Here is a 15360-nt window from a genome sequence, read left to right on the forward strand (position 1 = left end):
TTGCATTAACCTAGCCAGTATGTTAAGAATTTGTCTAAAGGACTAGTGTGACCAACTAGCAGCTAGGTGTATCAGTAATTTTTTTCAGATTCAAAGTAAACCAATCTTACGGTGGCCGAGAGAGCTCAACGCGCTGCAAATAGATAAAACGCCTGCAAATAAAGAAAACAACTTCCTCAATTTGACAACATCCACGCTGCAAATGCTCACAACCAAACAAAGAAACGTGCTGCAAATAGAAAAAAAATTGCCTGCAAATTAAGAAAACAACTTTCGTCAATTTGACAACATACACGCTGCAAATGCTTACAACACAACCAAAAAAAAGAAATGCACTGTAAATAACATTTATTTAGTTTCTTTATTTGTTTGTGTTGTGAGCATTTGCACCACCTGCTGTCAATCTGATGAATATGTTTTCTTGATTTGCTGGTGCTTTGTCTATTTGCATGTGTTTTCTGAAGTTGCAGCGTGTTGAGCTCTCTCGGCCACCGTACAATCTACCTTTTTGTAACTCGCTTTAACAAATTATGACCTAACTTAAAGAAAAAAAGTCTAAACTGTTTATGCAACTGGCCACTGAATACCACTGAAGTGAATTTCAACATTTAATGCGAAATCTTCGAAGAGTGTAAAGTATACAAAGTATAGTTTTTAACGCTAGAGTATGCGCACTGCCAAATGCACAAGCTATCTAGTGCGCTATCAAATAGAAAAGTTTTATCCTTTTTTTATTGTGTGTGCTATTTCTCTATCAAATTTCAGAGTGATTTGTGCACATTTAAACGAGTATTGTGTGCATCTCTTAACCTCCTAATGCAGGTGCTTGTCAACATGACCGTCTGTTGTTGTATCTCAAGTAGTTTGATATGGTTTCTGGCTAGGGCAAACTACATGGTGTAAAAAATAAATAAAATAATCAAGGTGCATGTAATCAAATGCATGAGCATTCAGAGTGTGCACAGTTAGAAAAACTTACCGTACAGTGCATATTGCAAAGTAATATTTTTTTCATGTAGTCATAAAAAATAGAAGTATACTTTGGGCTTAAACCATTGAAGAATCAACTACTTATACTTGAGCTAATATATTTACACTAAATACAGTTAAAACAAATTGACTCCATTATATAAATTGGGGTTTATTCTAAGGCAGTCATTAAAGTGTAAAATGTCATACTTGAATCCGAGTTGTTTTGAATTTGTGAACCAGTTTGCTAGAGTGAGTCAGATTTTCCAGTGCTACATATGAGAGAGAGACCGTGGAGTGTTTGAGATTTATCAGTTTTCTCTGCAATAAAATTGCATGTGCAAAATCAGTATGATATTGAAAACAGCCATGTAGTGTTTACTTATGCAACAACACTATTGCTGGAAAAACTTTTTTTTATTGCAAATGCTATTGTACACTGTTTGAAAGTTTGAAAAATGTAGTTAGTATCGTTGCTAATATTGATTAGTTACTCCCCAACGCTGATCATGAAGTCTTTAAGGTTGTCTCTACTGTCATCAGTAACTCTTGGCAGTGGTTTGCATCGAGCATTAATGGCTTCTGTGAGAAATTTCCAGCTTGTGAAGAGCCTTTGATGTGTGTCTCATGTGGTTTCATGGTTTTTCCTGTCCTTTTTTCATTTTAATACTACATTTTTCTGTGACGATCTCATGTAGACTTTGTAATGATTTAATCTCTAGTGAGTTGAAAATATGGCTGGAATGCCGCAGTACATGTGATGCATTGAGACGCTCTGATGCAACATCTTCCAAAGAATGAAAGTGTACTGTCATAAGACAAGAAGTCACTCTGGAAATCATGTTGTAATAAGGAAGAAGTTGCAGGGAAGTTTGCTGCAAATCCATGCATTTGCCTTCAAATGTGAAGATCTTCTCAGAGGAGCATTTGAAGACAAACTACTGTAGTCCTCCTCTGCAATATCACACTAAACCTTCAGCTGAGGCTCATGTCCACAATCAGACTTTCAGTCTTTGCAGATGACCTTATTGAGGACTAAAAGGGGCACACAGCACAATGATGTCAGTTTTGAAGTCTCACTTTTTAAACATTTATTTTTATTTTTATTTTCTTTTTCATTTATGTAAGTTTTTTGAGTGAGGTATTGAGTGTCAATCAGAGTGAAAGCAGTTTGGAACAGGATTTTTATTTTCTGTTTTGATCTTATCTGGAAGCTCAACAGTATTGTTTGACAGAACGATAGGGCTGGTATCACTGTATGTGTCTGTAGTATAGATGTGCATCAACAAGTAGAAAGTCTGCTATGCTATTTTTAACACATTATGTCCGTGATGTAACTTTAAAAATTCTGAAACCATGGATACTAGTGTAGATGGACTGCGCTGATTATAATTGAAGCTGTTTTTGGAAGCTTTTTGATGTTCAGGTTGTGCTTGTTCTGTGGAGTTTGTCTCTCGATTTTGTTTTCATTTGTGAATATATTGTAATACAATATAATATATTTTCACCAATTAATTTGGCAGAGACATTTGGGTTACACTATTTTAAGGTTTTCTTGTTGCAATGTAATTTTACATTTAATTACTGAGTAATATTAATTAACTACATGTTATGTACTTACTGTATTAGTTAAGGTTTGGCTTAGGGTTACTTGCGTGTAATTATGCATAATTGATTGTAATTATAATAGTAAATTCTTGTGTAACAAGTACACCTTAAAATAAAGTGTTGCCAACATTTGTAACTGCTTTATGCTGACTCTGTCCCTCTCCAATAGTAGCATTTCTTAATTTGCCATTTTAAATACCATAACTGCAAGCATCAAAATACTGTTTCTGCATTTAGACTCATCCAAAGCTCATCTGCAGACCTCCTTAGCTTTGAGCCAGAGACAGAAAGATGAAGGGGGAAAACTGAACGTACTATATAGGAAGAAAGAATAAATCAAAGGGAGTGTGACATTAGGATGAAATGGAGTGAAACAAAGTAAGAGAGATAAAACAATTGCTAGCAGAAGCAGCAAAAGGTAGAGGGAGAGTAAAATGAATGTGTCCTCCTGGACACATGGCTTGTTTTTACTGGCAGTGATAGGAGGATGCTCTGTCTAAGCCTCTCAGTAAAACATCTCATTAATGCCAGTGAAAAAGAACTTATTTGAAAAGACTCATCCAGTTCTCAGGCCTACATCAACTCTCTGATTGTTTAAAGCACTCTTAATGAAGTGTGTGTTTCAAACATCTACACTGAATTCAGTTTGAAGCGGAAATAGTTCAACAAATAAACCAGATTACATTTATGGCCATAGTGAACCTATTTCCTTAATTGGTGAGCTTTCTCTGTTCCTATACAAATGAAAGACTACAAGCACAGTGGGTGTTTATATAAAAGAATATTCAATTAATACAATAATGGTTTTCCAAAACGATCTCGGCTTCCTGAGGAGTAAAGGAAAGCCTTCCTGGGTTTGACTTGAGGTATCGTGAAGACGTAGAGCACCAGCTCTGAATCAGGCCCTTGTGTGGCATTCCTTCCTCATGAAGCTATAAAGAGCTTTCTGTAAGCATATGCCAGGGATTAATTCTAAGATAAACATTTTCAGACATGTGCTGCTTCCCGGTCAGGGGTTCTGCTAATGTATTTAAACAAGACTGTGTTGTCTTTTCTCTGTCAGATTTCATCAATTTACATTAACACTCGGTCAGCCTTCTGCATTTTGCTAAATGTATCGCAATCCGCAGTTCCAGCAGAGGAAATAAATGGCAGTATTGAGGGGATTCCAGTCAGGATCTTTCTGCTTGTGTCAGTCAGATTTACTTGGTAGCTGAAAAGTTTCAGGATAATATGAGAAATTATTTTCTTTTTAAGGAAGTTTTCAGTTTATCCAGTTACTTTATCAAAGCGGCATACTGTATATGACTGCTAAAACATGCTTGCGTTTCCTGGTTTATGCCAGATTTTTCTAGTTTATGAAACCATGCTTAAAGAAAGTGACCCAGATTAACAGTGCACTAAAGTTACAGGAAGAAGAATATGCTAATATGCATACTAAAATAAAATGTCTTGTGCTAATGTTTGACTTTTTCTACACAGACCTGCTCCTCCCACTCCTGGTCAGACCAATGGAATCACAGAGCAACTGGTCGGCCGCTTCCAGGTCAGTAAAAAAGCAAATATTAAATATAAAGTTCATGCAAAAAAGACAGTTCTGACATCATTTTACTCGCCCTCATGTTACTCCAATCTGTTTGAGTTTATTTATTTCTTGTTTTCTCTTTGAATTAAGATTAATTTTTCTGACCCTGCATTTTATCTTGTTTGACGCAAAGACTAAAATAATTTTAATGTTTCAGAAAACAATATTTGATACGTATATTTAACATTGATAATAGTAAATGTGTCTTGAGCAGCAAATCAGCATATCAGAATGAGTTCTCAAGGATCATGTGAAGACTGGAGTAATGATGCTGAAAATTCATCTTTAATATCACAGGAATAAATTACTTTAGAAAATATGCAAAAAAAAGTTATTTTAAATTGTAATAACATCTCTCAATATTTCTGTTTTACTGTATTTTTGATCAAATAAATGCAGCCTTTTGGCGAGTTTCTTTCAAATACATTAAAAAGTCTTGCAGATATTACAGTATTAAAGTAGCAGCATATCCTCATTTACGAAATGTTGCTGGAAGATGCAACATAACCTCAGTCTATCGCTGTTGCAAGCCTGTGGTGAGTGTGCTGCCCTAATCAACCACTGACCCAAGCTGTAGTGTTCGGTTCTCTTCTCAGATTTGCAGTAGAGCACGCCTGGTAACCATTAAGAGAAGATCAACCACTATCTGCTTATCAATGATTTATAGCCACAGTGACGTAGCCACAGTTCTTCTGGATTTAGTATGTCTCCATTTCTGTTTCTTCATGTCATTCCAGACAGACTGGATGATGATGAGATCGGATCTCTGTGTGGAGCACTGGCTGTTGTCAGACAAAAATCTCACTGGATTGTTACAATTAATGGCTAAATTAATGTTTGGAAATGTAAACTGATATTTCCTACTGACACACTACAGCAAAAGATAGAAATAACTGACTTAAAACCACTTTTAGCTGTTGAAAATACTAGTGTTCTAATAATTTTGGCCACCACTGTAAGTAAATAATAAAATATATATATATTTTTTTTTGTTGTGGTGAGGCTATTTGATCCAGTTGTTTAATCAGAACTGATCAATTCAAACTCAAGCACCTTTTTTGTTCCTCTGGTTGTGCAGGAGGCTGTGCAGGTGAGTCGAGATGAGAACCAGAACTACAGAGAGTACACCATCTCCAGCCCAGCCTCTCTGTCACCTGGCCCGTATTCACCTGAGCCGCCATCCAGCCCCGACCGCAAAGGGGGCAGAATCACACCAACCAGTAAGAGGTATGAATTTGAAAATTTAGTACTGAGGTTTACTACTGTCACATTGATGCAAGAGCGTGGATTGCATGCTGGCAATGCTTTGACCAAGCATTAAGCCTATTAGCAAACATTTATTTTTCTCTTTTGAAAATGTACAAGCTGCTTTTTTATATTCAATGAAAGCGGTTGGTGACCACAGCATTTAAGTTCCGGGAGCACCATAAAAGTCTTCTGAAACCATACAGTAAGTTTAATTAATTTATTATTGACTAAAAATTCTTTGGAAACTTGACAACATTGAGCATCATTTACTTTCATTGTATGGCTAAGAGCAGCTTGGACATTCTGCAGTTATAAAGGTTGAGAATGACATTGAGAAATTTTCATTTATGGGTGGACATTTTTAAGGTGTAAGGTCCAACAAAATAGGTGAAGTTGCAGACTGTGGCTTTACATGCAACTGACAAAGGAAACTTTGATTAGAGCTGATGTTATTCTACAGGATGCATGCCTCAGGACTCCTCTCGATGTTCATTGTGAAGAACTTTGTCTTTGTTATACCAGGTTTCCTATAGGGTTCCTATGTGTTCTGAAGCCCTCTCATGTGTGCACAAACACACATACACGCTTTGGTTTATGGGGACCCTCCGTAGGCATAATGGTTTTTATACTGTACATACCATATTTTCTATTGCCCTACACAACCCCACAACTAACCTATACCCCTTACAGAAAACATTTACATTTTTAGATTTTCAAAAAAACTCATTCTAAATAATTTTTAAACCTTTTTGAGTCATGGGGACACTGAAAGTGTTCTCATAAATCACCTTCACTTTGTAATACCCATGTCATTATACAAATTTGTGTCCACATAACTAACACGCACGCACACACACACACACACACACACACACACACTATCCTTGTGGGGACTTCCATAGGTGGAATGGTTTTTCTACTGTACAGACCGTATATTCTATTGCCCTACACCAACCCCACACTTAAACTTAACCCTCACTGGAGACTTTGTGCATTTTTAGATTTTCAAAAAACTTAATTCTGTGTGATTTTTATAAGCTTGTTTACCCATGGGGACCTCAATTTAGGTCCCCACCGTGACACAAGTCCCCATGAGTCTGTGTGTATTGAGGTTTAAATCCCCACCGGTATATAAAAACACACACACACACTCTCTCTCCTCAGATTTAACAGTGTAAACATCTCTAACCTCTGACTGACTGCAGCACATTCCACATATCATTGCTGGTGAATCTCATTTGATTAGATTTAGTGATGGATTATGACTAGATTCATAAATTATGGATTAATCAGGCAGAATTTGCCAGATGCCTGTATTACTTGTTTCTTTTGATATAGCCTGCCCAAATAAGATCTATGTTGTCCATTTCTATTAACACACACTTTTATTTATTATTAAAAGATGGTATTTTATTATATATATATATATATATATATATATATGTATATGTGTGTGTGTGTATGAATATGTGTGTATGTATGTATATGTATGTATGTATGTATATGTGTGTGTGTGTGTGTGTGTGTGTGTGTGTGTGTGTATGTTTTGCCATTTGCTCATCCTCACCCTGGTATTGTTTAAAAAATGACAAGAAATGATCCATGTGACCAGTGAGCTATATCCTGTAAGATGATTTCATACATTACTGGAAAAACCTGATATTGTACACTACTGTTCAAACTTTTGGGGTCTGTAAGATTAATATTTTTTGTCTCTTATGCTAACAGAGGCTTCATTTATTGGGTCAAATACACTAAAAACAGTAATATTATGAAATTCTATTACAATTTAAAATAACTCTTCTATTTAAATAATTTTTAAAAATGTAATTTTATTCCTGTGATGCAAAGCTGAATTTTCAGCATCATTACTCCAGTCTTCAATGTCACATGATCCTTCAGAAATCATTCTAATATCCTGATTTACTGTTTAAGACACATTTCTTATGTTGAAAACAGTTGTGCCGTTTCATATATTTCAGGAAACCGTAATGCATGTATCAGATTTTTTTGATGAATAGAAAGTTCAAACAAAGTATTTGGTATTTATTTGAAATAAAAATCCTTTCTAACATTATTCATTATTATTGTCTTAACTGTCACTTTTGATCAATTTAATGCATCCTCCTTACTAAATTAAAATAAAAAAAAGTACTCACCGGACTTTTGAATGGTAGTGTGTTATACAATAGTTATTGTAGAACCAAGTGCCTGTGGCTCATGATTTATGACTTTTCCTCTCGACACTAGTTTCACATTCTTATGTTTGAGTTTCTTGGTCCATTTCTTGTTGCCATCTGAATCGATAAAAATAAAAAAAATCCTCAAACTGTATGGCTCAAGTTCATGTAATTGCAACCTATTTCATGTCAACTGTAGTTTACTTCAAAACTTGCTTGAATTCAAAACCAGTTCAGAAATATCCCATGATCTGCACTTATTAAAGCTAAATATTTCTTTATTTTTCAGCCTCCAGCTCCACTCCTGGTCCTCAGAGGAGAAGAGCGTACAGAGTCACAGACTGTCTCGACCCCTCTCTCAGGTAGAATCACTCTCACAACTCTTTTAATATAAACCTGAAGAACAAATAACAGATCTGAACCAATAAAGCATCCATGAAATGATTTGACAGGGGTTCTTTTGTGTTGATGTATGACCTATTGAAACAGAAGTCAGGGCGGCACAGTCTGAAGAGCTTGTTCTTGTTTTAAATAGCAAGTAGCCTTCACACAAATGAGATCTGGAGCACTGATTGCAGGATGTCTTTTGTTGTAAAAAAACAGAGGGTTCTACTTGTCCCGGTTTCAATCAGTCATGAAAAAGACAATAACACTGTCTTAACCAAACACAATGTGACTAGAACCCGCCATAACACAACAAGCAACAACCTCATGTTGTGTTTCAGTCATTTTGACCCAGAGAGGATTTTGTTTCCAAAAAATGCTAGTTAATATTATCAAAGTGTCTATTTACCCTAAGCGCAAATAGTTCGCCTTGTTGGCATAGGCCATTTACCCTAACCCCGCCCACCAAAGTGTTTTTTTACAAAAGACTATTGCACAACAACAGCTTCAGTGACATAAATGATAAAGTGCGTGCCATAGTCACTTGACGCGATCAACCCAGGTTCGAATTCGCCTTTTGTCAATTATTATTATTTTTTTTCCTCTTCTCCCTTTTCAAATCTCATATCACATTGGTAAGGCATTAATTTTCAATAAAAATGAAGGAAATAATTGAAAAGATGAAAGTAAAGCATCGGGTAGGGTTAGGGTAGATATAGGGAGGGTTTTATTGTCCAAATAATGTGGCATCAGTTTAATAATTTGAATTAAAATGATAATTTACACTAAATACGTTATTATTGCGTACTGTTTTATAATGTACTACAATACAGAGGTGCAGATAATTGCCAACATTTGCAATAAGTTGTATAAATAGCAGAAAATCCTGCTATTTTAACAGTGTAAATATAATCTATAGCTATTCCCATGCAATGTAAACAGCATCTATTACTAAGAAATTATGCAATTTTCACTTAGTGCAAATATCGGCTGCCTAATATTATGGCATTGGACTTTTTTTCTTTTTTTTTACTTTGTTGCACTTGTGGTAAAAAAAAAAAAACCCTACAAAAATGTATTTTATTTCAATTAGCACAAGTTTGTAATTCTTTTTGGATCTGATAGATCGTAGGCCACATTGATCAGAGCTTATGCGCCTCAGTGTTTTGAGGGAACATTGCCAAAATTGTCCACAAATAATAATTTTTTCACAAAAACAAAATGCAAAACCTTTGCTAACTGAAAGAAAACAAGTTGACAAAGGACTGAATCCAAGATTTGATGAAAATATATCATAAGGAGAGATTCACAAGCAATTTTTTAAAATGCCAGTCATTTTTGACCAGGAAAACCAAATTAGGTAAAGGACTTTAAGCATAGAACAAGGGTTAAGGATATAGTGTATCTTTTTAAGCCTTACATTTTTTTTGGGATCAGATGTCTTGTACTATTAAAAAACTGTTTTTTTTTTTTTTTTTTTGTTTTTTTTTTGTGCTCAAAAATGTTCTCATACAAATAAGTACAAAATACTTGTCAGTATTTTTGGTCTGTTCTCTAAGAAGATAAATTGTAATTGTATGAGACTGCTTAAAGTTTATTTTTCAGTGTGTGTTCAGTTTTTATACTCCATGTGATCAGTACTGAATATATAACAGGTTGTCAAAAGCGAGCAAGTGAAGTTGGAGAGATGAGGTCTGGTAAGTCTCAGTGTTGATGGTATCTGCAGCGGAACATTGACGTTAGTTCTGTCTAATGCATCTGAGGAGCTTCCATGTGTGTTCATGTTCCTGAGTCTTCTCACGGAAGAGGATTGCTTTGCTCTGCTCCTGAGACGTGGCTCATAAATCCCTTTAGTCTCTGCCTATATATCACTTCATGGGAAAAGCAGGTTTTCGGTGGCACAAATGAACTGCGATGCCTCTTCGCAACGAGCTCCAGGATTGCACTCTCATGAAATGAGATTATGATTTCCATCCGTTAATATCGTTCGCAATAAAAGGGTTAGCATTTCCAATATTTTCATAGCAGGAGGTGAGTACATAAACATTGAAAAGGTCACCTCTCCATGCTGACGCTCATGGGAGTGCAACCTGGAAGTGGTTAATTTTGAACATTGTTGAAACAGTGTGGCTGACCTTTCTTGTAGCTTCTTTTAACCTTGGGTTTATTAGCATCATTATAGCGTGCTGCCTACGAGAGTTTTATTATTATGAGTTATGTACTTATTAGTGCTGCTCTGCTGTTCTCCGCTGACTCTGTGGCATCTTGGGAGATAGAAAATGGAAGAACAGGCAATAATCTGAAGGGAAAGTGCTCCAGATTCTGTCCCAAAAGATAAAAATGAGCAGATGAAGTTGTGGGAAAGTTATTGCGAGATATTTGCGCTATTTAGTAATGGTCTCAGTCCCACAGAAGTTTCTACAAGGCAGATGTCAGAGCAGGAAAAAACAGACAGGACCTTTGATGGCTGAAGACATTCCAGTCATTTTATCAGTGCTGTGGATGTTAAATAAACACACATTCATGACACAGCTTATTAAACTCAATAACATCCCAATTCCCCTGTCAGAAATGCTCGGTCCTTTTAAAGACCAACATTTGAATGCTTCTGAAGGAAACTCATGGGAGGTCTGGGAGAAGTCAGCATGATGACCGTGGCACTGAGCACTGGCCTTTGTCAACAAAAAATCTCAATATAGATGTAATATGCTGTGAAAATGTCCATGCAAAACTAGACATTAAGAATGAGAGGATAGTGCATCCAAAAATGATAATTCTGTAATTTACTTGTCCTCATGCAGTTCAGAAGGGAAGATTATCTCCTTTGGACTTTTATAGCCCTGATAGCATGGATGCTTCCAAGACATCTAATCAATGTGAGTTTTCATCTGGACGCTAGTCGCTGTCAGATATTAGAAGGACATTCAGCAGATACTTGTGTTTTAGAATGTTCAGTGTGCGGATTTGCTTTTCTGGTTTCACAATTTATTTTAAGGTCAAATGCTCGCAATTAACAAATCATTAACTATTACCTCAATAAACATAATTTGCTGCTTATAGTAGTTAAGGTAGTTGTTAAAGGGATAGTTCACCCAAAAATTCTGTCATTTACTCACCCTCGAGTAGTTCCAAACCTGTATGAATGTCTTTGTTCTGCTGAACACAAAGGAAGATATTCTGAAGAATGTGGGAAACAGGGCAATTGTGGGGCACCATTGACTTAATTGTATTTTATTTTCCTACTATGGAAGTCAACGGTGCCCCAAAACAGCCTGGTTACAAACTTTCTTCAAAATATCTTCCTTCGTGCTCGGCAGAACAAAGACATTCATACAGGTTTGGAACTACTTGAGGGTGAGTAAATTTTTTTGTCTTGTGATGGTTTTTTTTTGTCTTGCGTTTTTGGGGCTTGTTTTTGTTTTTTCTTGTCGTGTTGCATTGCGTTTTTTAATTAAACACGTTAATGGCAGTGTGGGCAAAACATTAATTTGGAAACAAAAGTCATTCCTTTTTAGTTTGTAGTTTGTGCTTTTTTTTTCAGTGTGATTTTTGTATTTTTGTACAATTTTTTTCAAGAATATGGGATGTAGTTCAGACCACATTATATGACAAAATAATTACAACATGATTTTTGTTGGCCCTATTGTACAGCCCTAATCATACATTCTCTCGCAGACATCCCACCAGTGTACATGTGCATACAAGGAGAGTGTGGTGTAGACGGAGCCATAGCAATCATGTTCAAGACACCCTACTTGCATGCCACTTTTAAAGTATGAAACATCTCAGCCATTATTTTGACCCGCAGACATTCAGCTTTGGGCCTCCCAATAAATCTGAGGCAACCACCCAGTTAACCCTGTTAATTTACCGTCTACACCAATCCAGTCCAAATTAGGGTCGTCACCTTCTGTTCTCAATCTCTTTCTGCACAATCAAAACATTTTTTCTCATTCTTTATTTTTCTCAGTCTCTCTCTACTAACATGTATTCTACGGGGTTCAGCAGCATCTGTTTTTTAGATTGTTTCCCTACAGCGTACGGTTTTAGTGCAGGGATGAAAGGCTGAAGTTAGCCATGCCAAACAATGGATTAGATATATAAGGGAACGTTCTGGATTAAATTATGCTGAAAGGCAGGAACAAGTAAGCAGCCAATGAGGTGTAGCAGTAGGGTTGATTTGCTGCCACGTCTGTGGTCAGAAACACTGGACACACAAACATACACAAACAGTCGGCTTGCTCTTTACTGTCAGTGGCCTCGTCTTTTATGTTCGTCTGTTATGGGGGACTCTGGCATAATTGTGGTATTTTTTTAGATCCCAGAAGGCACTTTGGTGCCAGAGAGGGTTAGGATCTTTCCCTCACATTTTCTGCTGGAATCTTAAGATCCGTTCAAGCTCTCTCCTCGTTTTTCATCCTCAAACTGGAATCCCTTCAGTCCTGCTCCTTCCGCTCTTCTTCTGCAGGGAACGCTTGCATTCTTTTACTCTTAGTCGTCTCCAGCACTTAACAGTGTCTTGGCACGATGTCGTCTTAAGGATGTGCGTGTGTATGTGTGGTGCCCTTTCTGACAGCTTCCACACGTTATTTTGGAATTGTGTGGCATGATCGCTCCTTTTTGTGTTGTTTAGCTATAGAGATTAATGGAAAGCACAGTGTGCTCTCAAAAATGAGTTTTCTTTCTCTGTACTTACAAATTATGTTCCTAGAACTCATCAGGTGTTGTTTGTATGGACGTAAACCACTGTGCCTGCCACTTTGAAACCATAGCCTGACAAGCTACAAGCTAAATTCTACAGTCCTGCTACAGTACCTTTCTATGAAAGTTAAAATTTGTAACCAAAGACTAGTTGACTTAAAAAAAAAAGTATTTAAATACAGTATCTCAAAGAAGTGAATACACCCCTCACATTTTTGTAAATATTTTATTACATCTTTTCATTTGACAACACTGAAGAAATGACACTTTGCTACAATGTAAAATAGTGAGTGTACAGCTTGTATAACAGTGTAAATTTGCTGTCCCCTCAAAATAACTCAACACACAGCCATTAATGTCTAAACTGCTGGCCACAAAAGTGAGTACACCCCTAAGTGAAAATGTACAAATTGGGCCCAAAGTGTCAATATTTTGTGTGGCCACCATTATTTTCCAGCACTGCCTTAACCCTCTTGGGCATGGAGTTCACCAGAGCTTCACAGGTTGCCACTGGAATCCTCTTCCACTCCTCCATGACGACCTCACGGAGCTGGTGGCTGTTAGAGATCTTGCACTCCTCCACCTTCCGTTTGAAGATGCCCCACAGATGCTCAATAGGGTTTAGGTCCGGAGACATGCTTGGCCAGTCCATCACCTTTACCCTCAGCTTCTTTAGCAAGGCAGTGGTCGTCTTGGAGGTGTGTTTGGGGTCGTTATCATGTTGGAATACTGCCGTGCGGCCCAGTCTCTGCTTCAGTATGTCTTGGCCACCGTGCTGCAGCTCAGTTTCAGGGTCTCGGCAATCTTCTTATAGCCTACGCCATCTTTATGTTGCGCAACAATTCTTTTTTTCAGATCCTCAGATATTTCTTTGCCATGAGGTGCCATGTTGAACTTCCAGTGACCAGTATGAGAGAGTGGGAGGGATGACACCAAATTTAACACATCTGCTCCCCATTCACACCTGAGACCTTGTAAAACTAACGAGTCTAATTGGGCCCAATTTGGACATTTTCACCTAGGGGTGTACTCACTTTTGTGGCCAGGGGTTTAGACATTAATGGCTGTGTGTTGAGTTATTTTGAGGGGACAGCAAATTTACACTTATGCAAGTGTCATTTCTTCAGTGTTGTCACATGAAAAGATATAATAAAATGTTTACAAAAATGTGAGGGGTGTACTAACTTCTGTGAGATACTGTATGTATTTAAATATGCAGATGTATTTCAAAACTTAAAAGTAATGTTTCCCAAAAAAAAAACTGGTACTTTAGTTTGATCCAGTCACTTTAAAGTTTTTAATTTTCAAAGTTTTCTCCAAAAGTGGATGGACCATCATGCTAAAATTCTGACAGTTTATCTTGCACTGGTTTTAATTGGCAATGTAACAACCTACAAGTTTTCTCAGTAATTACTAAAAATAATGTGTTTTTAGTATACAATTAGAGACTTTTTGGATTTAATTTATGTAGCCACTAATACAAATTTCTGACAGTTCTAAAAGAATGGTTACTGAACCATTAAGGAATTGAAATCCTTAGGTTTATGGATACATAATATATCATGCCATTTAACTTATCAACCAATATTGACCCTTTTCACATTTTCAGTGTTCTAAGAAGCCAAAGTCGTCATAGTTGTGTACACTTCTATCACTGTGAACAGAAACTTCAACAAATATAACTTAACTTTCCCATATACCTTCAATAGCAAATGACAGAAAATCCAAGGAAACCTTTCTATGACTTTACAAATGAAGAAAAATTATCAAGAGATTGATTATGTTGCTCAGAGATTTATCATTTTAATGCCTAGGTAAGAAAAAAAGTATGGTGTTAAAAATGTTTATATGTTTAAAAAAATGCCACATCACAGCCTGTAAAAAGGGGACATTAGAGATTAATTTCTCTGCATCAGCTAATATTGAATATTTTTTTTCCAGTTATTTTTTAAATGTATATGGCCTTAAGTTATTTTTAAAAAAAGAAACACTCATATAAACACTGTTACATTATAAAATTTAGCAAATCTCAATGAATATCTATTATCATATTGTGCATTTATGTTTTTGTGATGCCTGAATTCACTTGAGTTTACTTTAAACAGCTGAGCTACTGTCACACTACTGAGAAACTTAGGTTGGTAGAGTCTCTGCTTTTAGTTAGTTGCTCCACAACACTGTCTGTCACATTCATACTCATGTATGCACACATCTATACACCCGTTGTGCCTGGCGCAGGGGGTCTTTTTCCTCTAATGGTCCTCTGTGATCTTTGTAAAGTGTGATTCAGGTAGCGGTATAGTCTCCAGAGAATGAGCTAAGAGAGGAAAAGATAGCAGGAATATCCATTAGTCCTGCTTCAGGGGGTGTAGGGTATCCTGGGAAAAGTGGCGTGTACAATAAGGGCTCTGATGCAGAGCATTCGAGGTGTGTGGTGTTTGTTTTCTCGCCCTTCTGAGGCACAGGCCTGTTCTTGTGTGGCTGAGCCTGGTGGAGATGGGCTGAGGGGGGCTTATTCATCCCGCCCCCTGTCTCTGATTTTCACTCTCTCTCTTTTGCCTTTCCAAACTGCTCGGTTTAGTTAGACCCTCCACTCCTCCCTCCTCGCATCCTGGCAGCCATACAGGCACAGAGACGGCCATTGTACCAGTCTCCTCTTCTCCCTCTTTTCCTCTCTTTCCCTCT

At 36.9% G+C, this 15360-nt stretch overlaps 1 protein-coding gene across 2 annotated transcripts in view; it reads left to right on the top strand.

Moving 5' to 3' along the window:
- The window catches only part of pdlim2 (PDZ and LIM domain 2 (mystique)), a 57983-nt gene that overhangs the window by 22199 nt on the left and 20424 nt on the right, over positions 1-15360 (top strand). For both annotated transcript variants that reach the window (XM_079383543.1, XM_079383544.1), the window contains exons 4-6: positions 4060-4123; positions 5241-5389; positions 7880-7952. In XM_079383543.1, coding sequence (XP_079239669.1) covers positions 4060-4123; positions 5241-5389; positions 7880-7952 — 286 coding nt within the window. The remainder of the gene's footprint in view (positions 1-4059; positions 4124-5240; positions 5390-7879; positions 7953-15360) is intronic.

Source organism: Barbus barbus (genome assembly GCF_936440315.1).
Source record: "Barbus barbus genome assembly, chromosome: 28".
NCBI lineage: Eukaryota > Metazoa > Chordata > Actinopteri > Cypriniformes > Cyprinidae > Barbus > Barbus barbus.